Source organism: Lonchura striata, chromosome 1 (assembly GCF_046129695.1).
Source record: "Lonchura striata isolate bLonStr1 chromosome 1, bLonStr1.mat, whole genome shotgun sequence".
In the NCBI taxonomy this organism is placed as follows: domain Eukaryota; kingdom Metazoa; phylum Chordata; class Aves; order Passeriformes; family Estrildidae; genus Lonchura; species Lonchura striata.
In genome coordinates, this window is record NC_134603.1 from 52,907,167 (window position 1) to 52,934,246 (window position 27,080).

Below are 27,080 nucleotides of genomic sequence, written 5' to 3' on the forward strand. Positions count from 1 at the left end.
TCTCCGCCCCGCCGCGCTGGGCGGGGCGCGGCCGGGGCGCGCAGTGACAGCGCCGGGCGGTGTGTGCGCCCAGGGCATCCTCCTCGGCGGGCGCTCCTGGGCGGGGAGCCGGGCCCCCCGCGCCCCCCGGCCCCGCTCCGGGCAGCGCGGCCGCCGCGATGAAGCCGTGCGAGGAGGAGGAGGAGGAAGGGCGGGCGGCGGGCGGCGGCGGGGACCCCTGGAAGGAGTGCGCGGAGGTGGCGGTGCAGCTGGCGCGCCGCGCCGGGCAGGTGAGAGCCGGGCCGGGCTGCCCCGCGGCCGGAGGAGCCTTCTCCCGTGCGGGCGCTCGGCTGGTGCGGAGCCGGGGCGCGGGAGGAGGGCGGCGGGGCTCGGCACCCGCTCGCCCGGGCCGCCGGCGGAGCCTTCGGCCGCGGGAGGGATGGCGGCAGCGGGGCCCCATCCCGAGGGACCCCAGAACCTGGGGGCCAACCCTCAGAGGCCACATCCCCCGGGAGCCTCATGCCGCGGGGACACTTCCCTCGAGGCCCCAGCCCGGGGTAGGGAGGCCCAGCCCTTGGGGGTACTTCCCTCGGGGGCTGCATGCCCCCAAAGGGCCCCTTCCCTGCGAGGCCCCATCCCTCGGGTGCATCCCTTGGGGGTTGCATCCTTCGGGGCCAGCATTTGTTTTCCAGCAGCTTGTGCAGAGAAAAACAACCGTGTCAAGGAGGTTTTCTCTTGTTAGAGTGGCCGAAATTAACTTGCTAGGGACAAATAGCTGTGTGAGGAAGGTCTGTAGTAGCTTATTTCAGATCCGTGTTTTGACACAGCAGGTTAGTCATCTCAGGAGGCAGCCTGACCCCACTCTGCAGCAGCAAAACTTCCACCAGGTCTAACAGAGCCAAGAAGTGGGATCAGCAGATTGATTGATTGAGAAACTGGGTGAAACACAAATTTATTCAGCAATGTATATTTCTCTCTCGCTTCCATTCTGCTCTATTTTGAAACACGCTTTGTACATATACACTGTGATTTAAGAAGCCCCCTTTTTAATCTTGAGTCCAAGATCCATAACTTTTATAAATAAAAGTATTAATAAATAAAATGTAATATTAAATACATTTTCTCCTTAGTCAAAAACAACTACAAGTGAACAGAATGCCAGAGGAGACTTGTTTTAATAATACAGGGACTAAATGGATAATCCAAATCAGGATGACAGGTCATGCTCTCACAGACTCTCAAAACAGGAGTTTCTCCAGCAGTCATTCTGCCAGCCGTTTCACAAGAAGAGACTCATGACTTGCTCAAGCCTCCACACCTTATTTCTCAAAACACCAATTTGTGAAGCCAGCTTTAAGCTTCCCCAATCATTTTACTTGCTCAGAAAATCACAGCTGAGCACCTTTTCCTGGAAGAAGTAAACATTCCATAAGACTAATCCTTGAATCTGAAATCACAATTTGCCATTGCTACCTTGTAAATGGCATGAAATACCTGATTCATTGGCAGGCCAAATTTAAGCCAGCCAAGGATGTTGTTTAAGTAGGACTTTGGAAACTGGGTATTTTTTTTTCCAATTATTTTGTCATGTTAAGGAATCTTTTTTGTTACAAAAGGCACTGGAGATCCTTCTGGAAGAAAAGGTGCAGGTATGGCTCTATTATTTTATTTAAGTGTCAATCTGCTTCCAGCTATTACCAAAATAAACTATAGCTAAGGACACCTAGTGCAGTGCAAAATGTGTTTCGTAGGACTGGCAGTTTGTTGAAGACTGAATGATAAAAATGGGGGTTATCTTGATCACCAAAAGCGGTCAATTCCACTAGCCAAGTTCATTTTTTTCTTCTGCTTCTCTTCCCATCCCTCAGACCTTTCCACCTTCACCTCCATCCCTAGAAATCTGCTTGCACTCTGTGTCTCCCCACATCTAAATTTAATCTCCATCTCTGGATGAGACTTTGCCACTTCAGCCTTTTCTTTAAGGTGCTCCATTTCTCAGGAGTGTGGCAGGTTAGGAAGGGTTGGAATCATTAGAAAATGTCTACAAGAGTCTTGGCCTGAAGAAAAATGTGCACCTCCAGATTTTGGATTTCTAGGAAAAGTCAGCCAGTAACACAGTTTTCCAGTCTCCCTTTTGGCTTATACAACCAATTGATTTGTATTGCATTATGTTTCATGACTGTAGGTAAAATGTGTCTTCTTCCCAACAGAGAGGAGTCTACACTATAGAATAGTTTCTTCTAAACTTAAAAGGCCAATAAAGAAGTGATGCTTGATTATGTGTCTAAAGTATTGTTGCTGGAGTAACCTCTATTACTAGGTTAAAATCACTGATTCTCTTGCCCTGTGGCAAGTTCTTATTACTTTTATGAAATAACACAGGCTCTCATTTAATATATATGGCTGTTTCATAACAAGAATGGTCATGGTTTTGTAATGTCTGTAATTGACCTGCTTTTAAATTCATTCTATAAGGCCACAAATAACTTCACTTTTTCAAATTTCCCTTCTGTTTTTTTCTGTAAGTAACCTGCTTGCTCTGTTCATGAAAGTATAGCCATAGGTTTGATATTACTTTTTGCTCAAGAAAAGCAGGCCTGACCAATCTGTGCATCTTTGATGCTGTTAAGCGCACTGACTAATATCTTCACTGTTCTCTCCAATTGCAGAATTGGAAAAGCTTAACCAAAATGAGTAAACAAACATCCAGGTAAAAATAAGAGTAAGAAACTGATACTAGGACATAGTATGCTGAAGTTTGATTTTTTTTTTCTCTCTAGTATTTTTTTCTTTTTTGTCTGGAAAATAGTTTTATGAGGCATAAAAGATCTAGCAGAATACCACTAAAAGAAAAAAAAAGACAAAATTTTTCTGGTATTCTAAAAAGCCAATATATTTTTCCATGATGTTTGCTCCCAGGGGAAAATTTTAGGCTATTTTTGATGTAACGTGGACAGATGTTTTAGCAAACCAGATTGGAATTTCCTGAATTATTTGCAGATACTCACGCTTTTTATCTAGATGTTTGATTTTATTAGTCAGTAAATATTTCAGGACAGCATTGCAAGCATCCATAATCCATCTTGGATCTCCCAGAAGTGTATGGTGGGTGCAAGCAGTATGGTGAAATGAAATATCTGACATGAGCACACTACTGTAGGAGACTCTCCTGACAGGTGCTGGGGGAAAAGGCATCTTGACTTTCTGTTTTCTTCATTCTGCTTTGTTGTAATAAATTTCACAAAGGAATTTAAAAAGGAAGAGTCCAGGACTGACTATGCTGAGCCCCAGTGTCTCCATTTCCCCTGCTCCATGGGAAATGAAGGAGGGAGCAGGGAGAGCCTGAGTCTTGCTCTGTGGTGTGGTCTCTATGTAATGATGTAAATGCCCCTTGCTTTGCATAACCCCCCAAAAGCTCCCAAGCAGGGTATTAGGATAAGATCTGCATTAGAGGAGGGGCAGCATGGGCTAAGAGTGTTAAATGGCTCTGCTCTAAATAACCACACTCCCAAAATTCAGTTGCTTAGAAATTGCTGAAAAATCTCTGTAATCTAGGGACAAACCCTAGTACAGGGATAAAGTCTAGTAAAATACATTTACAGCCAAATTATAGCATCTTGATTGCCAATTTCATTGTACAATGGAGATAAGGTGCAACCAGCTGTTTCCATTTCATCATTCTGTAGTTCCTTTGGTTTCTGCTTGCCTGCTACCTGTAACCTACAGTGAGACTTTTAGGGAACCCCATGTCCATCTGGACAGACCAGGCAATTGCAGCAGGTATCCACAGACATTATTGTAAAGCTTCTGCAAGGAGAGGAGTTGAGTGATGCTCTCAAAGTATTCTGAGGCAGCAGGCTCTAACACTCCTTCGTAGGCAGGTGACTTTTAGGGATTTTTCAACATAAATTGAATTCTACACTGAGCTGTTTGATCATTTTTCCAAAGAATAAAAGTTTTTCACCAGTTACGCAGGAATGGGGTTACTTTGGCTTGGATTGCATGCATGTACAAGCTGGAGCAAACGCATGGGGTCCCTTTTGTCAAGCCCTTTGTAACTGGCAGAGAACTGGCAGAATCAGAGCAGTCCATCCTGCGTGCTGTGGGTGAGCCTCCAGAGTTGTGGTGCCCATTGGTGGCTGGTGACCTCAGCCCAGCACCATGACTTGTCTCTTCCTCCTGTCTTGATGTACCTCTTGCGCAAGAGGTGGGGAGAAGGGCTCATTGCAGGGCTGGTGAATGCTAAATGTGTGTTGTGGCTCCTTGGCATGGGCCCACAGAGGAGATGGGTGAGACGGCCATCAGCCACCATAGTGCAGGCACACCCTTGGCTACTCCCACCTCCAAAGTGGCTGGAGCCTCATGCTGGCCACCAGAGTTGGATTAAAGTTAAAAATGGTCATGAGCAACTGGGTAAAGGACCAGAAATGAAAAAATAAATTTGAGGCTGGGATGTTCAAAGGGTTGTACTCAAACTGGAGGGATCAAGTGCCAGGGCATGCAATGAAATCAGCTGATTGCAGAGCACATCCACAAGAGAGAGGTTTCATCTCCACTTTTTCTTTTCCAGCCAGGCTCAGGTATGATCTCACTGCCCTGCTGAGCAGTGGCACTGATTTAAATGTCTGCAAAAAAGTCCCAATCTACTATGCATTAAAACTGAATAGAAGTCAAGAGCATGGCATTGCTAAGAAGAAAATAAAATTTTCTTTGTCAAAAGGAGGACATTCCTCATCTATTTCACTATGTGAAGTTCCAAGCAGTAAAGATAATAGGAAAGTAATGAAGAGCAAATAAAATAAAAGGTATCAGCATACCAGTTTTTTTTAAGAATAGTTGGAGTGTTTTGGATTTTGCTTTGGGCTGAAGAGGAGCCCAAGAGTCTTGCTGGAGTTACAATTTTATGCTTCTATTGTAAATCCTTCAAGACAACCACACAAGGCCTTGAGGGAAGTAAAAAGATTAAGAGTGGTTAATATTTTGATACACAGTAATGAACTTTAGCTAGACCTCAAACTGAAAAGTACCATGTGCCCTCACAAGCACAGTAAATAGGCACAACTGATGTGGTACAGCTCACAAAGCAGAAACATTAGTCCAGATACCTTCTGTACTAAGGCAATAGCTGGCCATATCCATTACTTGTCAGAACAGTTAGGACACCCTTTCCAATACAGTATTTTATACTACAAACACCAAGAGCTGAGATGACATTTGTGAGTTTCTGGGTCTGTTTCCCATGCATAATGCAGCAGAACTGTTTTCTTTGGTCATCAAACATTTCTCAATGGTTTTAAAATACTTTGATTAGTGGAAATTTAGTTAAACAATTGAAATATATAGATTTTAGATGGGACTTAGAATGTTGATCTTGTTGCTGCTGGGTTACAAATAAGTGGTACTTAATTTTTGCTTTGTTTTGGTTTGTTTTTTTTAAATTTCAAATAATTTATCATTGATTTAAAAAAAAGCTATCTCCTTTTGCATCCTGTCCCTTTATTTTTCTTTTTAATGAAGAAGTGGGGAAAAAAAAAAAAAAAAAAAAAAAAAAAGAAAAGAAAATTAGGGAAATGGAAAATGGAAAAGCTTTCATTAAGTGTTTTTCCATATGTACATTTGTACTTGAGCTTGTAACAGTAATACCCTGGAGAATCAGATAAAGACATTTCCAGAAGAGACTCCAGGTTTAAATCATTGATTTCATATCTAGGGAAAGCTTCAATTTTTGTTCTTGTTAAATACATGGCAATTATTTGGGAACCCGAGGGTGGACAGCATTTAAATTTTCAAAAACACCTCCCAAAAAATTATGTGTCTTTGTTGGCAAAATGGAAACCAATTACATTTGCCTTATTGCATGTCTTTTAAAGTAAGAGAGCAGTGGGGTATTGGCCCTGTAAATTAAAAAAAAAAAAAAAAAAAAAAATTGGGGGAAAGAGAAAAGAACAAGAAGAAAAGAAGAAAGAAAAAGGGCTTCCCTTGAAAAATGCCTGAGCCTTGAGGATTTTTCTTACCTTGTGTATACTTCTGGTAATTTTCTAAATCATGATGTCTGCCATCATCCTTCTATTCCCTTAGTTGCATCCCTTAATCAATCCTTTTCTGAACTGTCAAGAGAGGTTATTGCAGAGTGATTCAAAATGCCGTGTTCCAAAAGCTCAGAAGGCTTTTTTGTCAAAAAATTATAACAGCTACTAGTAGAATTAGACCTACAGCTGGTTTTCAGGATTAGCTATATTTTTTTCATTGAAGATATTATTTTAGTATGCACAGCAAATCTAATTTATGAACGTCTGTTTCAGATTATTAGGAAAGCTCTAACAGAGGAAAAGCAAGTGTCCACAAAGACATCTGCAGCAGATCTTGTGACAGAAACTGATCATTTTGTGGAAAATTTAATAATTTCTGTGCTGAAAGAGAAATTTCCCTCCCACAGGTGAGTGCCTATAGAAACTATCAATAGACTTTTTTTTCTTTACATGCTGCATCTCTGGCTGATATTTAAAGGGAACTTTAAAAGTCTGTGTATCTTTCTTATATATCAACCTATTGCCATTGGACACTTTCATAGGACTCCTATTTTTTAAAAAAGTACCTTTTCCTTATACTTAATACTTTATTAATAGCAATGTTTCCCCTGTAGGGACATTATGGATGAAGGTTTCATGTGGATCACCATGATGTTCAGAATACTGGTCTGTTGCCTATTGTATAAGAATTATGCTAATGCTATCTATAAAAATAGAAATATATGCTAGCAAAGGTTCCACCCTGCAGACCTTTCCTGTTGCTGTCACACATATGCATTTGCCAGATCAGGAGAGGTAAAAGTGCATTTAATTACATTTACCCTGTGTTCCATACTGAGAAGATCAGTGAGAAGCAGGGTTGTTTGTCATCATCATCATTATTTGATGCCTACTCATAAACAAGCTATAAATTATGACATGAGGTACAAACCCAAGGTTTTAAAAGTCGATCAGGTTGTTGATTGCTCTTGAATTATTGTGGTCAGCTTGAAAATAAAAACTCAGCTCATGTACATATTAGAGGGAGAGTTTGTATTAGTTGCCAGGTTTGGTTTGATGCTGGGACTGACATTGATTTCTACATTTGACTTCAGTGGATAAATTTTATTTTCCTGCAGAGACAGTGGAAGGCCTGTGTATCCCTTAAATAGTGTCAGACTCCCTTCTAACCGGGGCCATCTCTGATGGGGATGAGCCTTACATTCTAGCACTGTGCAGAAATTAACAAAGAGAAAAATATGAAGGGCTCAGATACTAATCTAATTGTCAGTGATGCTGCTGGGCAAAAAACCACCACCATAAGAAGGAGCAGAAAGCATATTTTTATACTAAATATGGCTTTCTAAATACATGCTGTATGTGATGGCATACTGAAGCAGTATGTGTGGTTCTTGGCTGCAGTTCTCAAGAGAGTGCCAGGCTTTGCAAGCCTATTATTTGTGTAATATTCCTTCTACTATTGCTGCCTGTGCTCTTCTCTCATCTCCACTCTTACGTTAATTTTCTTCCTTGAGCAGAGTGGCAGAGAACATAAAACCTACACATTTCCCATAAAATGCGAATCACCAGACACGCTCAAGTTACTCAGAATGGGAACAAGGGTTGTAAGGTCAGCATAAGCCTAGCAACTTAGAAATCCCAGATTTTATCAGCTCCATACAGGTAACTTCTAACTGTATAAGTAAATGAAGGAACTGCCCTTTCTTCAAGTCAAATTTATTTTGTTGATCGTGGTTGTTGGGTTTGCTTAGAATTTGTTTAGATAATTAATGCATTTAGATTAAACAATAGATTAAAGCTAAATTTCACTAGACTAGATTAAAACACATGCAATGAGGAGTCTACAAAAACAGGGGTTAAATTGAAGTACAATTAAAATATTAGAAGATCATTTATATTGTATTCAGGCTTTCCCCTAACCAGGCTGTTGAAAGCAACACTGAAGAGTTCCATGATTTCTTTTTCTTCTAAATCATCTTGATTATTATGTTCTCTGAATCAAAAATGGACTTTAGGTGTTAAAAAAATTAAAAGGGATCTTATTAGAATCTGCCATTTGCACTGAGGTGTTTATGAGTCTTGAGATACTGGAAATGTACTCAGAAGTAAAGAGAAATACTAGGAAAATCCAGTCAAAAAGTAATTCTGTCCCATGTTTCTTTTTTCTTTTTGGTTAAGTGGTATGTATCATCTTCATTCACACTTCACTCAAGTTTTAATCTTTGCTCACATTTTAGTACTCTGATGTCCCTCAGTGAGTCTTTTCAAAAGGATATTTTTTCAGACAGATCCAAGAGTAATGGGTAGGTACAGCCAGACTACCACGGGCTGCTGGTTGCAAAAGGTTGTCCCAATATTTACCTTTGCTATTATTACATGAAGTGTCATCTTTTGTGTTCCTTGTGGCCTTAATTCTGTAGACATTAAAATCAGGACACAGGAGTTTAAGAGGGTGACATCCAACTCTAGCTTCCCATTGTTCTGTCCTTGGATCCCCATATGGGGATAGGTGAGGGATCTGCCCAGAATGAGTCTCCTGCATTTGACTGGGTATCATTCCTGCTGCAGATTATGGGGTATGTTACAGCTTCCCTGCTGTTCCTGCAATGAATTCCAGAGTGGCACCATGGTATGAACAGATGTAGTCAAAGACTTGGCTAAAATTACTCTACTCATTTTCAGTGGGAGTGAAGTGTAATCCAGATTTGAACAGAGGTCAGCAGAGCTGGCAGGCTGGCATATTAAATTAACTATTTTAATGAGGTGGTTACCCTTCCCACTTTCCAAGCTGTTCCTAGAATTTACTCCAGTACTTCACACTGAGTGTTTTGCTTCATTTGCAGGTTTTTACAGGACACAGAGCAAGACATCTGAGGTGACCTTGCAGGACTCTCACATTTCCCAGTGTTGTATAGCAGCAAGGGGTTTTTTTTGTTACCCGTTAGCCCAGATTTTATAAAATGTGCGCCTGATTTGTTCTACATTCATTTTGGAAAAATTGCTCTTGAACATGAAGATTTTATCAGTGGCACTGCTATGCCCCAGCTCCAGGTTAGCTTTTCTGAGCTCAGGGACTGCAGCATCACACCCCCACTGTGAGGGTAAGGCGAGGGACTGGCTCATGATGCTTGAGGGCAAATCATCTTACACAGAAATACTCCTGTCTTTAATGAGGTTCTCATTTCACCTTTCTTCGGCCAGACAGCAGCTATGGTTCAATTTCCAGGTGGGGGAGCTGCAGAAGGTTGAAGCAGAGGTATAATTCATGTGGAATATGGATAATCTGAGGTGGGATGTAAGGTGCTCCACCTACAAGATGAACCTCCTCTGCATCCAGCAGCACAGACAAGGCATGGTTGGGTTTGGATGCTGATTACAGGATTTGTGAAAGGAAAAGTCAAGTGACACAGCACTAACAAGAAAAAATAATGTAATATTTAGAGCAAGGAGCCTGCAAAGTGTTATGTTAAACTGAGAGTTTCAAACACCTGTTCAAGTCTTTCTCGTTTCTCAGTTGTGCATTAGCACTTTGTCCTTCAGCTGTTTCTTTTAATTGGGATGAAAATAGTAACAAACACCTCCTAATTCCCTCTTTGTACCAGCTGGGTGTCTATAATGCCATCAAAATAGTCTGTTTCTACTTAGGTTGAGGCAGGGTAGCACTTGGAAAATTCAGGAAGTCTCCTCCTGTGCTGTGTGCAGAACATTTTAAACTCATGGCTTCAAGTGCTACCTGGAATCATGAGGTACAGGTTGAAGACACAAAATAAAATAGCTACTACTTTAGTCCAAGGGAAGGACTCTTCTGCAAAAGACATTTTCTCTTTATTTTATCCTATTTCTTTTTTCTTTATGTCTTTGATAGAAGCTCTTTTGTCTTCAGGCATTTGCATGAATTCTGAATACCACTACCAGCTGTTCAAATGTGAAACAACCAGCAAGATTCAGTACTAGCAGTTGGATTCCACTCCTGCTGTACATGAAAGATTTTATGAAAATCTGTGAGAATAGCACCTGCACATCTCATACAGGAAGAGACCTTGGGCAGTTTATGGGAAAACAGGGATAATTAAGGTTGACAGGAAATATGCCAGAACTGGATGTTCGTTTCCCAGGGAAAAAGGAGAAAAAAAACTACTAAAAGAAACTGGGACAGAACAACAGAAGAGAAGATGATCTCAGATTTTGTGCCTTGTGCATCAAAACAACAAACAAACAAAAATAATTTGTTGATTTTTTTCTGGGTCATGGGAAAAAGAAAGTCCAGCTTTGTAAACCTCCTTATTTCCTGAGTCAGATTATTGTAAAAAATACACATAGGAGAAAGATTGTGGATTTTCTAAGAGTATATTTTTTGCTTCTGATTGCATTTGACTGCAGAAGAGAAGCAGGTACAGTTTGTAGTCTATATTAGTTACTGCAAGAGACAGACCTAACTCATAAAATTATATTCTGCATAAAACAATCTTCTCTTTGAGTTCCAGTGATGCCAGTTCAGATCTATTTCTGCATTCATTTTCATGGCTTCCTTAGTGGTGTACTGGGGAAATGCACATAAATAGAGTTCTTTTTTGACATGTAGATTTGAGAACTCTCCCTCAAAGTCTGTATGAAAGTTACCAATTCCTAAATTTAAAAAGCAGTATGTATGTTTACATTTATACAATAATGTTTTATGGAGAGAGGGACAAGTTCTCTCTTAAAAACAAGAATGATGGGGTTGTACTTTCCAAGTCATGTATCTAAGCTAATGTTCTGGGATACTTGTTTTACCCTTGCACCAAATGCAGGTTTATTGCAGAAGAATCCACTGCTGCAGGTTCAAAATGTGTCCTCACTGACAGTCCAACCTGGATTATTGACCCTGTTGATGGAACGTGCAACTTTGTGCACAGGTAAATGGCCAGCAGCCTGGGAAACACATCAAAACCCAAAATGTAGCTTCTCACCAGTCCTCCCTTCCTCCTGAATGTACTTTTCCCTGCTGGGGACTCACACATAGGAGCCATCCCTTTACCTCTTGGTACCTGGTATGGTGTGTGGGGGGAAGGCTGTGTTTGTGCCATTATCTGAGGGCGAGCTGGAGTTTTTGCTGCTGCCCCCTGGCTCACACGCCCAGCTCACATCCCCAGCTCACACCCCCCAGCTCACACCCCCCAACTCACACCCCCCAGCTCACACCCCCCAGCTCACACCCCCAGCTCACACCCCCCAGCTCACAGCCCCAGCTCACACCCCCAGCTCACAGCCCCAGCTCACACCCCCAGCTCACAGCCCCAGCTCACAGCCCCAGCTCACATTCCCAGCTCACAGCCCGGAGGAACAAGGCTGTGCTGTGAGGACACTTGGCCCCATGCCTCGCCTGGGTTTTGCACATTCCTTCTAGGAGTTCTCCCCTTCAGACACAGGCGCTTCCTTCTTCCTGGGAAGTGCCACCCCTGCGTGTGTGTAAAGCAGCACTGAAAACTGAGTTGTACAGAGATGCTGGTGTTACATTTCTAAAGTACCTCTGCAAAAAGAAATCTAGGGGTCATTGCTGCAAAAAATAAGACTTTTAATTCACCATTTGAGTGTTAGGAGCTGTGAACTAATGACTATTCATAATACTTCTACTTAAAAACCCTGCCTTATAGTTCACGACTTAAAATAACTACAACTTCCATAAAGCCAAAAAAAAAAAAAAAAAAATCCAACATTTCCTTGACTTTTGGAGCAATTACACAGAATTCCAGGGGAGGTGGGGGTTGTCATGTGGTGATGTTTCATGTAATTAAGTGACGTATCCTCTTTCTAGCAATATTTTCTGGGCTTCCAAAGTCATTTTTGAAATGTGCTTTTAAGAAATGAATTCATTTCATTGTTTAAAATGTAATAATTATACAGTAGTCAAAATGACCAAATTAAATGCATGACCATCACTTTGAAAAAGGACAGCAGAGAGGGATTGGTTTCTTTTTATTTTGGTGTCAGCAGCAAGGTATCTCCATGCTATTTAATTGCTATCTCAATGCATAGCTTGAACGAAGTATGTTCTTAAATGCAATGACTTGTTATAACATTAGTGGTTTTATACTGGATAATTCAATTACACTAAAGCAAAAACATCCCTAAAATATACTACATATTCAGTGTAAAAATTGTGATGTCTTCATGAGTTTATTTCTTGCCTTCTCCAATATTAACTTACATTTTAAAAGGAATTGACAAAGAGGCTGACAAAGGAGAAATAATATAATGTCAAGGGCATTTTGACAAGTAAACTCATAGAGTTCCATGTGGGATTTTGTTGCCTAAGGGGGTTGCATAAGAAGTAAGTTGAAAGATTTTTCATCAATACTACTTCATTTCTTATTTTTCGCAGATTTCCAACAGTGGCAGTGAGCATTGGATTTGCTGTTAACAAAGAGGTATGAAGCATGTTCTTTAAGATGGGCACCTGAGAGTTGGCTAGAAGTCTCAAAACCATGTGTGAACTTTAAATTTAAAAAAAAAAATCTGTCACTACTCAGGTTTTCCTATGCTTTTTAAATGCATCTGATCATACTCTACTCATCTAAAATCAGTCCTGCAAAACTTACTTATACCAACTGGCAATTAAAAAATAATTCTATGAATTATTAAAAGTATTACAGGATTTATATGGAGAAAAAGGAAGTACTGGTGTGAGCAAGGTTTAGTTAGACAAAACCATAATAAGTTCAATTTAGTGCTGCCTCTTCATAATTTAAACATATATTCCAGTGTTCCTGTGTTGTTGTTATTGCCTCTTTCCTGCTAGCAATATCTGTGAAAGCTAACTCCTGCAAGGAGTCAATGTAGAGCTGATTTTATGAAGAGTGCAAAATAATGGGCCTAGTTTGTTGAATCTGCGTTTATATTTTTCTTTACATAGTAAAATACCTATATTTACCACAAGAGAGCTTTTGAGTTTCCTAGCTATAGTCATTTGTGCTAGCGCCTTGTCTCCAGATGTTGCTGGTTTGCAATTTGATATGTATCTATGAAATAAATAGTTACTCAAATTGACAATGAATGTGCCTCTTTCAGCCTAATTCCACAATCTTAAATATATGTACAGCTTTATGCAAAGCCAGCAAGAATTCTGTGCTGTAACATCCAAGTTTTCAGATTTGCTAGTACCTCTTACTGATTTAAACACAATAACGTTGTGTACTTCCCTGGTTAGACTTTTCCAACATGGAAACTGCAGAGAAACACTTCTATGCTTTTCTGAAATTTATTCATTGCCAAAGGTCCTTTTGAACACTACATTTTGTTACCAGACAGTTTTCGCTGATATTTATGTTTTCTAGAACACCATCATGATTTTGATGCTGCATATTTTGGGTTATGTCAACTAAACAAAGCTGAAACAAAAGTAAAGAATTATGTTAAATCTCCCTCAGTTAAACAATTAGGACAAGCAGAAAAAAGAGTAAACTGAAAAGGAGCCAAAGTACACTCAGGGGAACTGGCCTGATTATAAGCCTTGAAGAAATTCCTGCAGATGTCTTTAGGGAAAGAGTCTATTAATGGCGTGTTCCTCAGAAAAAAACCCTTGGTTTAGATGACACCTCAGGGTAGGGAGCCAGGACAGTCTATTCCCTTTGAATTGTCTCTGATGAACACCAAGTGAAGCAGGAGAAGATTTGAAGTCTAGAACTCCTGAGATGTTTTCTTAACCTTGTGGCCAGCTTCAGACACCTCGGGCAAGTCACTTAATTTTTGTATACCCCTAAATTAAATAATGCTAATATTGCTGATGTAGGGGCAATTTTCAGAGCTGACCCTTGAAGTTTGTAAAGTGCTTTAAAGTCTTTTGGTGGAGCCTATTAAAGTAATAGAAATTTTAAATACCAAGACTACCATTCTGACCCTCTTTTCATTGGTAAACAGAATCTCCCACAAAAATTCCAGTGTTGCACACTCTTCAGCTTTCATTTCATTTCTGTCCAACTCCTTCTCTTGGAGTCTTGTGACTTCAAGAGATCTTCATAAAAATACCTTGCGGAGAAGGATTTGAACAAGTGACTAGAGTGTACTGCTTTGATTGAGAAGGCAGGCAAATTCAATGCACCACAAAACTGAGGTGCCTACAAAAGAATCCTTTGTTAATAAAGAGTGCCATGACTCCAGAGTTTGGGTGCCTGACTGATCCTGGGGCTGCAAATCTTTGTGGTCCAGCCAAGGTCAGTGGGGTTTCTTCAAGGAGTAACTGCTCACCAGTGAAAGCAAAGCATATTCAGAGTCTTGCCTCAGAGGTCTTGCATATTTTCTTTAAAAACATTTAAATTGCATTTGAAAACAACTCAGTGTTTAATCCATTCTAATGTGAACAGAAACAAACTGTGAGCAAGAATTTAGAGGATCAGGAACACATTGCATTAACTTCTCTTTATAAACTGAATTTTATATAACCTATATCTCAATATCACAGTAATAGTAAAATTATTCTAGTTTTTTAGCATCAGTGTAATCGTTATTATGTGTACCAATTAAAATATTGCTGATCTTTTTGCCATTAGTAGTTGTTTATATTTATGATGAGTAATTTGAGTTGCATTCATTTCTTTCCTTTTCAAAATCTTAAAGCTTGAATTTGGTGTAATTTACCACTGCACTGAAGAACGATTATACACTGGTAGAAGAGGTCAAGGGGCATTTTGTAATGACAAAAGGCTTCAGGTATCAAAAGAGACAGGTTGGTCTAGATTTTGTTAGAACTCTAAAAGGAATATATTAATTTTGTTTCAGAGTTGTTGCAAATCATCATTAGGATAATGAACATCATTATCCTGATGGAAAATATTTCACCTGCATGATAATTTTGTTGTTTTGTGTTTGTTTTTTTTCTGAAAAATCACTTTCCTCCTTTTCTTTTTAAAATATACATCTGAATATGAACTATTTAAATAATCCTAAATTATTTTACTTCACAACTCCTGTTTAAAATAAGGAAGAATGTGTATATTCACCAGTTTCATTCCAGCTGAGCACTGGCATAACTTTTTATAAGCAGGATGCAATGAGAATGGTGAATCGAATTCGGAGTACTATTGTGGCTGCTATTCACTTCTTTTCCAATGAATTTGTACATCACAGAGTGTCTGATGTCTGTAGGCAAATGTGCTAACAGTGAATTAAAGGGTGCATGCTTCATTAGGGGTCCTTTAACAGCTTGCTCTGGTGTGTGAGGTGTGTTTCGATGTACAAATAGCCAGCAACACTTTGCCAACACTTGAATTCTTTTATCTTTTATTTATATTTAAACCAAGTTATAGACCTGTCTGTTTATCTAATGATTATAGAAAACAATAATTTGGTATTATTTAGGGAAGTTTTCATTTGCTTTTAGTTAATCAAAACGCAGAGGAGAGCATAGCACTCAGTTGTAAGTGGAAGTAGACATATGCCAGAAATGTGCACCACTGGACACACAAGGTGGTAAAAAATTTCACCCCAAAGAGAGATTTAATGAGCTCAAAACACAGTAAATTCAAGCAATTAGACACACAGATTTCTTTAGTGCCTGAAGCAGACCTTGCATCAAGATTTCACCTGAAATTTGGGAAGTTTTTCTATTCATCTAAGTTAATAGTGATCTGGGGTCTACATATTTGGAGAGACAGATTGTAAAGCCATTGTAGATATTAAATCCCTAAGATTTTAATCATTGATTACATATCGCATTTTTATCAGAGCTCAAATATCTCATATTCCAAAAAAAGCCTGTACTGGCAGAGACAGTTAGGGAGACCTGGGGTCGCTCCCAGTTGGACTGCATGAGCCACTGTGAAATGGCCTCACATGCTTTTGCAGTCAGAGAGTTCTGATTTCCAGCTGAGCAGTGAACAATTTTGGCACATGTCACTTCTGTCTTCCTTTCTCTAGACATCCAGTCTATGTGGGTGTCTAGAACACAGCAAGGAAAATAGACCTTCTGCCCTTCCAAATGCTTTGAAATTTTCTTTTGTTTTGAGATACATTATTTTGTGGTGGGAAATTTTCACCAGTGAAGCTGGATCTGCTTTAATCTCACTTCTACTGATAAGTGTTTTAAATCACAGTTGCTCTCTAAGGGCTGTGGCTTCAGTGAAATAAACCAACTTTGGAAGAGAGACTTGTATTTCCCTCTACCTGCCACTGGAATTGAAGTGGCCATTATGTGTTTGAGATCTAAGATGTCATGTCACTTGCTGCCATTTGTTTTCAGGAAATGTGATTGTTGTATGATGTTGATCTACACTTATACTTCATTGTTCGGGCTTAATCATCTGAAATCACAGCCCAGGCAAGCATTGTTCTTTGTCAACACCCAGTTTTATAGAGGTTTGGTACGGAGTCCATGCAGCTACGGTACACTTAAATTAAGGATCCATCTTCCCTGTTATCTTAAGTGATACTTTCTTCTCATGTTTAGATTCATGTCAGGGCTTACATGTGCTAATACTATAAAAATATATATATTTTTTAATCTTCTGGAGTCAACAGAACTGATCTTTTCCTCATAAATTTATCCATATCACCATTAGATCTTTTCTACCAAGCCCATACCTTGAATTCCTGAAATCTCATAGTGCCTTGTGATCAGTCAGCTCCTTTTTCTAAGCAGGGATCAGCCTTAGTCTGTTCGTCCAATTTCCAGCTGTAGCCTTGAGGAAAATTGAAGAGATCTGTCTATGCATTAGAAATGTTTTTAATAACAAAAGAATAACTGTCTCAGTCACAACCTAACTATGACTAGCATGGTGTGAATGCTTGGTGCATTTCAGCAATGAGATGGACATTAAATGTTCTCTGATTATAAACTGGGTCTGTTATGTAAAACAATCTAAGGCAGATTGCTTTCACCATCCAGAATTTTTAATAGTGGCTAAACAACAAATACCCTACAGCGTGCCTGGATTGGTGTTTTTCTGTTTTAACATAGTAATTTAAAAAGCAGCAGTTGAAGCCATGTTCTTATAGTTCATATTTGTGACACCTTGTAATTTTTAATCTAATTACATACCTGTTACTTACCAACCATTTTACCACATTGCTTAAATCAATAAGGTTCATCTGCAATACTAAATTCTTTGGTAGCCTGTTTAATTAAATTGTGCCTCACTCCAGCCTAATTTGCTTTTGAAAACCCTTTTGCTTCTTGTGTGCAGAACTTTCATCTCATGCAGTTAGCTGTTAGAACCAGGTATAGGTTGCCCACCTGAGTGAATGCCTCACCTTTAGCCCAGGTTAGGAGGTGACACTTGGCACAGGACACAGCCCAGTCAGTGAGTTCTCAACCACTAAACCTTTGAGTTTTTTCATCCCTCTAATGCCTCTGAGTTCAGCTGGCACAGCAGGAGCAGGGACACTTGGCATTTGATCAACCATCTCCACCTACACTTGCACACATCTTGTAGTATTCAGATCTCACATGAGGACTGCTTCAACACCTTTCAAGCCATTGTGAGTCTCTCCTTTGACTGTACACAAGGCTGGTATCTCTATCTCCTCTAGGACAGCATTGCCTTTGCTGAACACAAGACAAATAGAACTTTCACCAAATATTATGATTAAAAATACTGCTTTAATTTGTCATAAGATGGGGTTTTTTTCTGTCATAAGGTGTCTTCAGTCTTTGAAATGCCAGAATGAGCTATAGGTGACTGGTGATTTAGGGAGAAACTTTTCTTTCCTCTTACTGGGTTCCCAAATGTTTATAATTGGTTAACAAATTACATTAGAATTCCCTATTCAAGAACCATTGTGTTTTCAAATATGAATAGATTAACATCATTAGCAGTTACTAGATTACTGGATTATTCTTAGTTGACTGCTAGTATTAGTGAACTTGTTGAAAGGTGACTGGTCAATGAAATAAAACAATGTATGGAAAGAGAAGGAATGTAAGAATGCATTCTTGATTTTAATCCTCCTGGTTTGGGTTTTATTTTTAAAGTGTGTTTAGAACAGACCATTTTATAGGAGAAACATAGTCTTGCTTGAATTTCCATGCGAAGTTGTCACTTTATGAAAAAGTTTGGGGTACAAAAAGGGGCATGAAAATTATTTTTGTGTGAAAAGCCGATTATTGTTAAATTTAAGAACAAATTTATGGAACCTACCTGGAAGCTATTGAACTAATGGAAACATCTCTCTGCCATTGCAGATATCTCGAAGGCCTTAATTTTAACAGAAATTGGTCCTAAACGTGACCCTGCAACTTTGAAATTGTTCCTTGGTAACATTGAGAGATTGCTCAAGGCCCAAGCACATGGGTAAGATGTTTTACAGCATATGTCTCACGTTTGTGACCAAAAAGTCTTTTAAAAGAGTAATTAAAAAAAAAAAAAGAAACAAGTGTGTTGTACACATAGGTTGAAGTCAAAAGCATTTTCTTCTTTGTGTTGCTGTGGGGTGTAGGGTCCGTGTCATTGGGAGCTCCACGCTGGCCCTGTGCCACTTGGCATCCGGCGCTGCAGACGCCTATTACCAGTTTGGGTTGCACTGCTGGGACCTGGCAGCAGCCACTGTCATCATCAGAGAGGCAGGTGGCACTGTGATAGACACTTCAGGTGAGCAAATGCCCTTGCTTTTCCATTGACTGCTGGGGGACTGGGTGAGTGGCTGCCTCGGGGCAGCTTGTGTCACCCTTGTGGCTCTGCCTCATTTCCAGCAATGTCCTGTAGAAAGGTCTGTAGCCTCCACCAGGCTCAGACTGGTTATTCAGAACACACTGATGTAATTCCAGCATGGGGTTTCATCACATCAAAGGTCTTCTGAGTCAAACTGTATTTCCATGACTTTGAGTGATTCCCTTAAAGCCTCGTATTTGCAGTAAGGAGCCAGCCCAGGAGATTGGCAGGTATGCTCAGATGTTCCAATTAGATTTCAACAGAGACATCTTCCTGGGAAAGAAGGACACTGAGTTAACAGTTTGGACATATATGACTAGAAACCACTCGGAGTAAAGGGCAGCACAGTCTCCAGATTATTACTTAATTAATTTAGATGGTACACATCTCAGAGTAATGGTTTACTGGTGACCAGTACCTGGTTACTGAAAGATCTGGTGGATTAAGAAGGGTATGCTGAATGAACTAATTTCTGTCCCATTTCTAGAAGAGGAGAATATTGCATTTATGGTTGGCTACTGAACAAATCCAGGCATTCACTGCTCCTCTTGCATACTTTGGCTCGGTATCTAGAATTTTATAAAATAATTTTTTGCTGGAGATTTCCATGTAGGAGTTGTTGAATTAGGTTGTCCTTCCCACCCCAAAAGGAGCTACGTATGAAGTTGTTTCTGTATTTCTGACCCTATCTAATTACAGCATGGCTTATATTTAAGACACTTCTTGTTAATCCTCTTGCCCTCAGGGGGACCTCTGGATCTTATGTCCTGCCGAGTGATTGCTGCAGGCACGAGAGAGATGGCCATGTTCATAGCTCAGAAAATACAAACTATTCACTACCAGCGGGACGATGAGAATTAAATACTCATTGTGCAGAGTTTGCCTCCTGAACCATGTAACGTTTGCGAGATGGGTATCTTGAAAGGGTACGTGATTTCAGCAGGATGATTTCTGGGGAGATTTTCTGTGTCAAATATTTTTTATAAATTTATTACCATGTGGGAAGGCATAGGGAGATTTTTAGACCTCTAAGGATCGTGTTTCCTTTTTAATATGTATCTCTTTCAGCAGTATCTTTTTTATAAGATAGAATATTTTACTTGTAGCAAATTAGTCTCAAAATTAAGTTGTAATTTCATATCTGTGGGGCTGATATTTAGTCTTTTGTAACACGCAGCTAAAAAATGGAACTTTATTTTTACAGATGCAGATCTCAGGTAAATGAACTTTAGGACTGTAGTAAAGGAGGAGTAGTTGAGATGTGTGCCTATAATAATACCCTTGTTCCACAATACTTAAGAATGCAATAAAAATGGCATTGTTATTTCCTAACGACGTCATAGCTCTGTATCCATATATGTGCATGTATATGTGTGTATATATGCACTTATGCATGTATACACACACATCCCCAGGGGTGTATGTGTATATCTATGGATGCCCTGGATGTTTACAGCAACTTAGAGGATGCATAGAGAGAAGAAAGCTAATATTGGGAGCTGTTTTCAGGTAATGTTTTTTTTTAGGTTACTTAGGTGGTTCCTGTCAGGGCTATCCAAACGGCAAATAGCAGAGCTGACCATGGAAAATGTCTTACAAACTGCCCAGCTGGTTTTGTTTCCCTTCATCCCTCTGCATGGGCATAATCATACTGTCCTATAGGCCTCTGTAAGATACTCAAACCTGCAAACAATTAATACCATAGAGTACTTATAGTTAAAACCAGGAATATTGATCTCAAGCTGAGTTATTCACAGTATTAACTATGACACGCAGCAGTAGGAGGCCAGCAGAATAGAGCACAGTGTCAAAGTGCTGTTGATTTTAGAGAAACTTCAAGCAGAACAGCAGGATTTGGCCCCTTACATGCAAGTTATTAAAAATATGCACATAAGATATGCTTGCAAAATGTTGTAAATCACATGTCCTTCTTGCACAATGTTGTAACCACACTTTTTCATCAGAAAAGCCTGTAAAATCAATTACATGGATTTCCTAAATACACAGTAGTTCTCTATCCCTGTATCTACCCTGTAATTTCTATTTAGATTTTGTTTTAAATTGTGAGCACGGGGAAAACATGTATTGAGAAAAGCAGTTTATATGAAATCGCCTCTATTTTTTCATCAAAATTTAATTAAGAGATATCTCTTTTTTTCAAGAATGAAAATTGAATAAAGGAATGAGCCAAAAGAGTTGTTTAGAAATCTTTTATGTACACTGCATGTGTAGACATTTTAAATGTGTTCAGGTATCTGCTTAGAAGATACAAACTAGAGAATAATTTTTAAAAATAACCTTGTGTGTGTTTATTGCAATGAAAAATATTTTTCACTGAATATAACATGAAGTTCTCTGTGATCTCTTGGTATTTTTTTTCATGAGAAATACAAAATATTGACTGTGTGAGTAGCATCTAAATCCAGCTAAGCATTTAAAAGCTGGTGGTTCTATGCAGAAAATCAACACTTTTCTTTACAGTGATCAATATTTTGTCACTGCTCCCTTTTACCCCCACTATTTCATTGTACCCCTGTTTGGAAAAGGAGATTGTAAGCCCTCCGGGGCAGGGACTACAGTAGTTTGGCTCTGGATTTTCACAGTGCTAACAGGATGAGATTCTGGTCCACAACTAGGCACTGAGGTGCTATAATAATACAAATAATAAATGCTAATAGGCTCACTTGTCTCTTGTTCACTCTCCCCCCACTTCCTGAGCACAGAGATCAGAGTGACAGATGCGGGGCTTGGTGGCACAGCTCTGATTCCAGGCTGTTTAGCCCTGGCAGCCGTGGGAGCAGCTGGGGCTTTACTCAGGCTTGTGCCATGCCTGTAAGCCCTGGAAGGAAGCTTATGCTGGCAGGGAACCAAGTGTGGTGGGAGCTCAGCCCCACTTCATCCGCTCTCCCTCCTCACCCCGTCCCCCCGCTGCATGTGTGAGAGCTGCTTCATGGCTCTGCGAGGTTTCCCTGCAGCTCAGCTCACTTGCACAAAGAAAGTCTCTGACCCACTTAGGGCTGGTGTGCCCTGGCGTTCCCGGAGCTTGGCAAAGCAGGGAAATCTGTGCATCCACTTCAATGGCACACACCAGCGATTTGCAAAGCTGGGAGCCAGGCAAGGCAGGAAGGGAGAAGTGTGGAAACCCAGTCCCAAGTTCTCATTTGTGCTCAGGATGCAGTCTGCGTTTTTATTTGGACTGTAGTCCAAGTATGTTAAACTGACCCTGTGTGTGGGGAGCAACAATCCTGCCTCCCCCACCTCCTCTGCTGCCTGTGTGCCAGGACAAACATTTCTGAACCCTTCCAGGGGACCAGACGAGTGAAGTGATCTGCCTGCAAAGTGCCCCAGTAAACAACAAAGGGATTATTCTCGAGGCACACCGTTTTCCCAAGCCAATTCAGTCCCTGGTCACCATGAGCGGCTGACTTCAGGCTCCAAAGGGGATAGTAGGGGGCAAGCAGGATCACTCCCTTCACAGATGGTGTCACAGTATCCCAGTTCAGAGTCTGCATCAAATTGCAGCCTTAAAGTTATTTGACTGCAATAAACTGTACTGGAATTTGTCCTCTTCCTTATTTCTTGGTAGCCAAATGAAATTTTGCTCAGCATGTGCCCAGCAGCTCATCCTGTGAGTGCAAGCATTCATAGTGCAGAACATTAGCCAAAAACTTAAATCCCCCAAAACACTGAAACACGTGGACTCTTTCCTGCCAGCTGTCCTAAAATGCTTCAACTGTTTCCCACTGCATACATTATGGAGTACATAATGTATCCAAGATGGATGAAGATTTTCTCCCTGAGCATCAGCTCAGCAAAGATGCCTGTGCTCTAAAAAGTGAGTGCTTCCTCTGTAAGCAAATGGTGCTCAGCTTCCCAGAGCTATTCCAGTTCACGCCTGCAGCACTCACCAGCTCACTGGCAGAGAATGACCTGCAGTCTGCTGGTTTGGTCTCAAAGGGTGCTTTCTGGTAGAATAAAGAATGAAAATAGCTGTAAATTCCGGGAAATGGTCAGTGGCTGATTCCTCTGCAGTGTGTATCTTGTTGAGCTTGTCAGATTGTGCAGAACAAGTCCCAGCATGTTTCAGGTGTGCTGAAGGACTGATATTTTCCCCTTGATTATAGTAGTTATTCTTCCAGTATTGAAGAAAATATGCATGTATTGGGGCACTTACCTAGGGGCCCACAGGCAGAATTCTCCATGCTTCATCTAGAATTTGGCTCCTGTTGGCCACAGCTTTGATAAAAGGAATAAAAATATCACTTACCAGCAGCCATTCTAGTGTGGGAATTAGAGTTTTGCTGTTCCCCCAGCATGGTTGGATCTGTTCAATGTCTGCACAGAGATGTGCAAGGGGGATCTCTGAATAATGAAATAACACTTAAGCCACTATATCAAATTAACATAGACCACACCTTTTTCCTGGTACCTTCCTAGAGCTGCCAAGACTGTTTAAATTATTATTTTTTTAATGCTAGTAGGGAAGATGTTTACCAAAATGTGCTCTGCTTCAGGACTATATTGTCAAAACTGAAAATGTAGAGAAGTCAAAATTATTGTTCCTGCAGCAGTTTCCATTTTACAGCATGTCAGAGTCAAGTCTTTCATAGAACATCTCTCCAACACTAAGGAGTGCAACAAATCATTCACCAGCAGTGGAAGAAGGAATTTACATTTTCTTTTAATCCATCCACCAGGCATGACAATAGCACTATAGGATGCTGCATTTAATATGCATGCTGTGTTCACATAGCAGAAGAACTAATTCTATTCCAAAAAGGAATAACTGTTGACACTAACTCTGGATTTCCATGGGGTTTGCTCCTGAAGTTTTAATTTTAAAATGCATTACAATGGTGGGTTTGTACTTCTGTCCTTTTCATCCCATTATATTTGTACAGTGAATTTTAGACTAAAATGGATGTGTGACCTTTCTTGTCACAGAACAGGAAGGTGCATATTTCACAACATGAAGAAGCTGAATTCTGTATCTCAGCATAGTGAAGGTTATTATTTCAATGACAAAAAAAAATCATGTGCAATTTCCCTTGTGTACAGCTGTGAAGTCCAGGCATATCAACAAAGGTACCACAGTGTGGCCTGGTAACAAGGCAGCCAGAGCGGGTCTCTTCATACAGGTGGAATTGGTCAGTGATCAGAGGTTCTTTTATTGCAGTCACTTCTATGCAATTACTGAAATCCTTTCTATCATATTGAATACTTTAGTACGTACCCTTCTAAACAGCATTTATACAATTATCATTCTCTGCAGCCTTATATGCACACTGCTACTTCATGCTCCCTACTGCACTGTGCTTCTTCAGTTAGCTACTGACTTTTAGTTTTACTAAAAGCTAGTATTTTTCTATTCAAACTGTTGCTTCCCAATTCACTGAAACAAAAGGATTCAAAATTAAGGCAAACACCAGGATGAATTGGAATAATCGGTGGAGTTGTACCTGTTTTCAGGAGAAATAAAATAGCCAACATTTTTTCATGCAGGCAGAATTTTCTATCTGGTCACAGGGAGGGAAAGCCTCCTTTCATTCAGCAATGCCTGGTTTGCAACATGGAACATTAATCAGCTCCAAACAGGAGTGTTTTCCTCCTCCAAGCACTTACTGTCAAAAATCAGTGCTAATGGATATGTGACAATACAATTTGAAAAAAAAAAATACTATTCATATACTTAATACAGTCTTATATTTCAGTATTAATTTAATGCTGGAACAATAATTTTTATTCATATATGCATATAAATTTATAGATATGATAGATAAAAATTGAGTCTGGAATAAGTTTTTTTTATACAAATTATTAATACAAAGGTTCAAAAAAACAGTCTTAAAATTTCTGTTTGTGTCTCCAACCACCTGTCAAAATCAAATACAAAGTGTTAATCTGTGGAAAGAAAAGCATTTATTCAGAGATGTTTTCTAAGATAAAAAATTTTGCAAACACACTCTTTGCACAGAAAAGATTATGTTAGGTATTACAGAGGTCAGTAGGGAAAGGATAATCTTCATCACATTAAGCTAGAAACCTCTTAAAGTGTGAAAGGTCTGTGTCCTTCAGCAGTGCTTTTCTTTTAGCCAAAAATATGCAATGGTGGTATTTGAATTTGAAGATATTTGATAAAGCAAAACTGTGTATGAAAGTGCACTGTTGCTGTATGAGTGATGCAGCAAGACTTGGAAAAACTGACATTAGTGGTGACTTACAGGACCCTGAATTGGATGTATTCATGGTGGAAATTCTGGTTTATTCTATTATGAAATGAATTCAAGCATTATTAACCAGGCTGCCTGACAACACAGAACTAAAATCAGAATTCCATCACTTTTGTTTGTGCATTGCAATAGGCACCTCTTTGTTCTCCTAAGAAACACATGTATTCTCTCCTGCCAGGAGCTGTTTCATGTAGGTCATGTTGAGCAAGACAGCCAGATGATGCCAGTGAGCCCAATTTGAAGAAAATGGGGCCCAAAACCTCTACTGGCACAAGGGGCCACCATTCCAGTGAGGTTGTGAAGCTCATGGCACAGCATGGCTGTAACTCAGCAAAATTATCAATTGCCTTTATGGTAAAACAACCACCAAGTCTTCCTTGATACAGACACGTACATCCATCAGGTGACATACAGCCAGGACTTCTGGAGACACCAAATGATTCTAAAGTCTTGCTTCAGGTGGTCAGCATGTCTCAGAGCCACACTTAACATTTGAGACAACAAATATTTTAAGAACCCTTTTCATGTAAAATACAGTCATTATTATACACACATGTAGAAATTTTAAAATGTAATGTTGGTTTGTCCCTGCTTTGCACCTGGTGTTTATTATTTGTAAAATGGACAAGACATGCAACGTTAACAGAATATTAATATTTTACATTCATTTTTCAGACATAGAAATAAATATAGAAGGGTTCACTAGTTTCCAAAGTTTAAGAGAAAAGCACTTATATTTCACTTTTAGGAGACTTTTTCAGATGCACTCTATCCCCGCACTATTTAATCTATACTTAAAATCAGTGGGAGGAAGAATTAGTCTTACAAATGCAACTTGATTTCAAAAGAGATTAAGGCTACTTAATCACATCAGGATATCCCCCACTGATTTGCTAAGTCTGTAGTAAATCTGAACCTAAGTGTACATCTGTAAACTAAGAACAAAATATGAAAGTCATTATAATTCATGTAGACCTCCTAATAATTCATATAAAATTTTCTTATCTAAGGTATCCTTCTGTAATTATTATACTAGAAGCTAAGAATAATTACTTTTAAATATTTTATACAGGCAAGGGAAAGATAGTTTTTACAACTAATAATCTAAGTCAACAAACCTTATTAACTCATCATATAAGCATGTGCAATTTCAAAGAATGCTCTCCACCCACTGATACCAGCTGAATTTAAGCTCATCTCCATCATACAGAGATTTCATCATGGAAGCATAATTTAAAAATGCAAAAATATCCATGTTGTATTCCTCTTTATTTTTTGCAACATTATGCTTTGTTCTTTGGAAACTAGCATTTCATCCTGTATCTTATACAAGTTCAAGAGTTTCTTGTTATTTTTAAAATTAATGTTACAAATTGACGATGAGAGAAATCATTAGACCAGTGTACATGTTAGAAACATTCACAAATGAAGCTTTCATTTTTATTAAAAAAAAATAAAAATAAAAACACCAAAAAAAAAAACCAAACAAGCATTGGCAATATTACCATAGTAATAAGGAAAGAAAGAAAATCTGTATGGTTCTTTGTGTAAATAGCTTTTACACTGGACACACCTCTCTAAACAAGTTCTGTGAGCACATGAGCTCAAATGAAGCTATTTCTGCTCTGAGTCTGCCAGTTCCTGAAGAGACTGAGAAGGAGTAAATCCACTCAGGAGGCAGAGTAGTCAAACTTCACACCCCAAAATGATGCTCAGATGATATAAAAACAAAATTACTCATGCTAGCCATAGAAGAGTAGAATTTAATTAAAACCTGCAAATTTTGCACAGATCCTCTCTTCTCCCCACTGACACAAGTGCAAAACCCAGAGTTTCATTATGGTTTGCCTCCTTTGAATTCCACTTCCCCTTTATTCCTGTAAATCAGGCAGTTTATCCTAAGAGCCAGCCTCACATATTCACTGTCATGACTTTAGGAATTTAGCTGGTCACATCCAAGGCAAAGGTGATTTGATCTGTTTTGAAGAAAGGTCTGGACAAAGCAACAATGAGGCTTCTCCCCATGAGAGCTGCTTTAAAGCTTAAGGCTTTTAAGCTTTTAAGCTTTCCCTCTCTATCCAGACACTACAGGTCCATGGAAGCTGATGGAGGGCACCTGCAAGTGCAGTGGGAACTGGCTGATGTCAGTCTGGTGCCACTTTTGATTGTCTTAGAAATGTTGTCATCTGGGGACCTTCTTAAGCATTGGGAAAAGGCAAATG

At 39.6% G+C, this 27,080-nt stretch overlaps 1 protein-coding gene across 1 annotated transcript; it reads left to right on the top strand.

Annotated features, from left to right (window-relative positions):
* The first annotated feature begins 9 nt into the window (after positions 1-9).
* On the top strand, positions 10-21,311 carry IMPA2 (inositol monophosphatase 2). The gene is made up of 8 exons (XM_021527782.3): positions 10-269; positions 6,282-6,415; positions 10,799-10,903; positions 12,370-12,415; positions 14,601-14,709; positions 18,163-18,271; positions 18,417-18,568; positions 19,374-21,311. The coding sequence occupies exons 1-8, from the start codon at positions 159-161 to the stop codon at positions 19,487-19,489; spliced, it is 882 nt and encodes a 293-aa protein (XP_021383457.3). The 5' UTR covers positions 10-158; the 3' UTR covers positions 19,490-21,311.
* The last annotated feature ends 5,769 nt before the right edge of the window (positions 21,312-27,080 follow it).

What these genes read in the sequence shown, in the direction of transcription:
- IMPA2 (XM_021527782.3), top strand. Translation starts at nt 159, where the DNA reads ATGAAGCCGTGCGAGGAGGAGGAGGAGGAAGGGCGGGCGGCGGGCGGC. An exon ending in TGGCGCGCCGCGCCGGGCAG is followed by an intron (nt 270 to 6,281) that starts GTGAGAGCCGGG and finishes CGTCTGTTTCAG; the next exon opens with ATTATTAGGAAAGCTCTAAC. An exon ending in CTCAAGGCCCAAGCACATGG is followed by an intron (nt 18,272 to 18,416) that starts GTAAGATGTTTT and finishes TGTGGGGTGTAG; the next exon opens with GGTCCGTGTCATTGGGAGCT.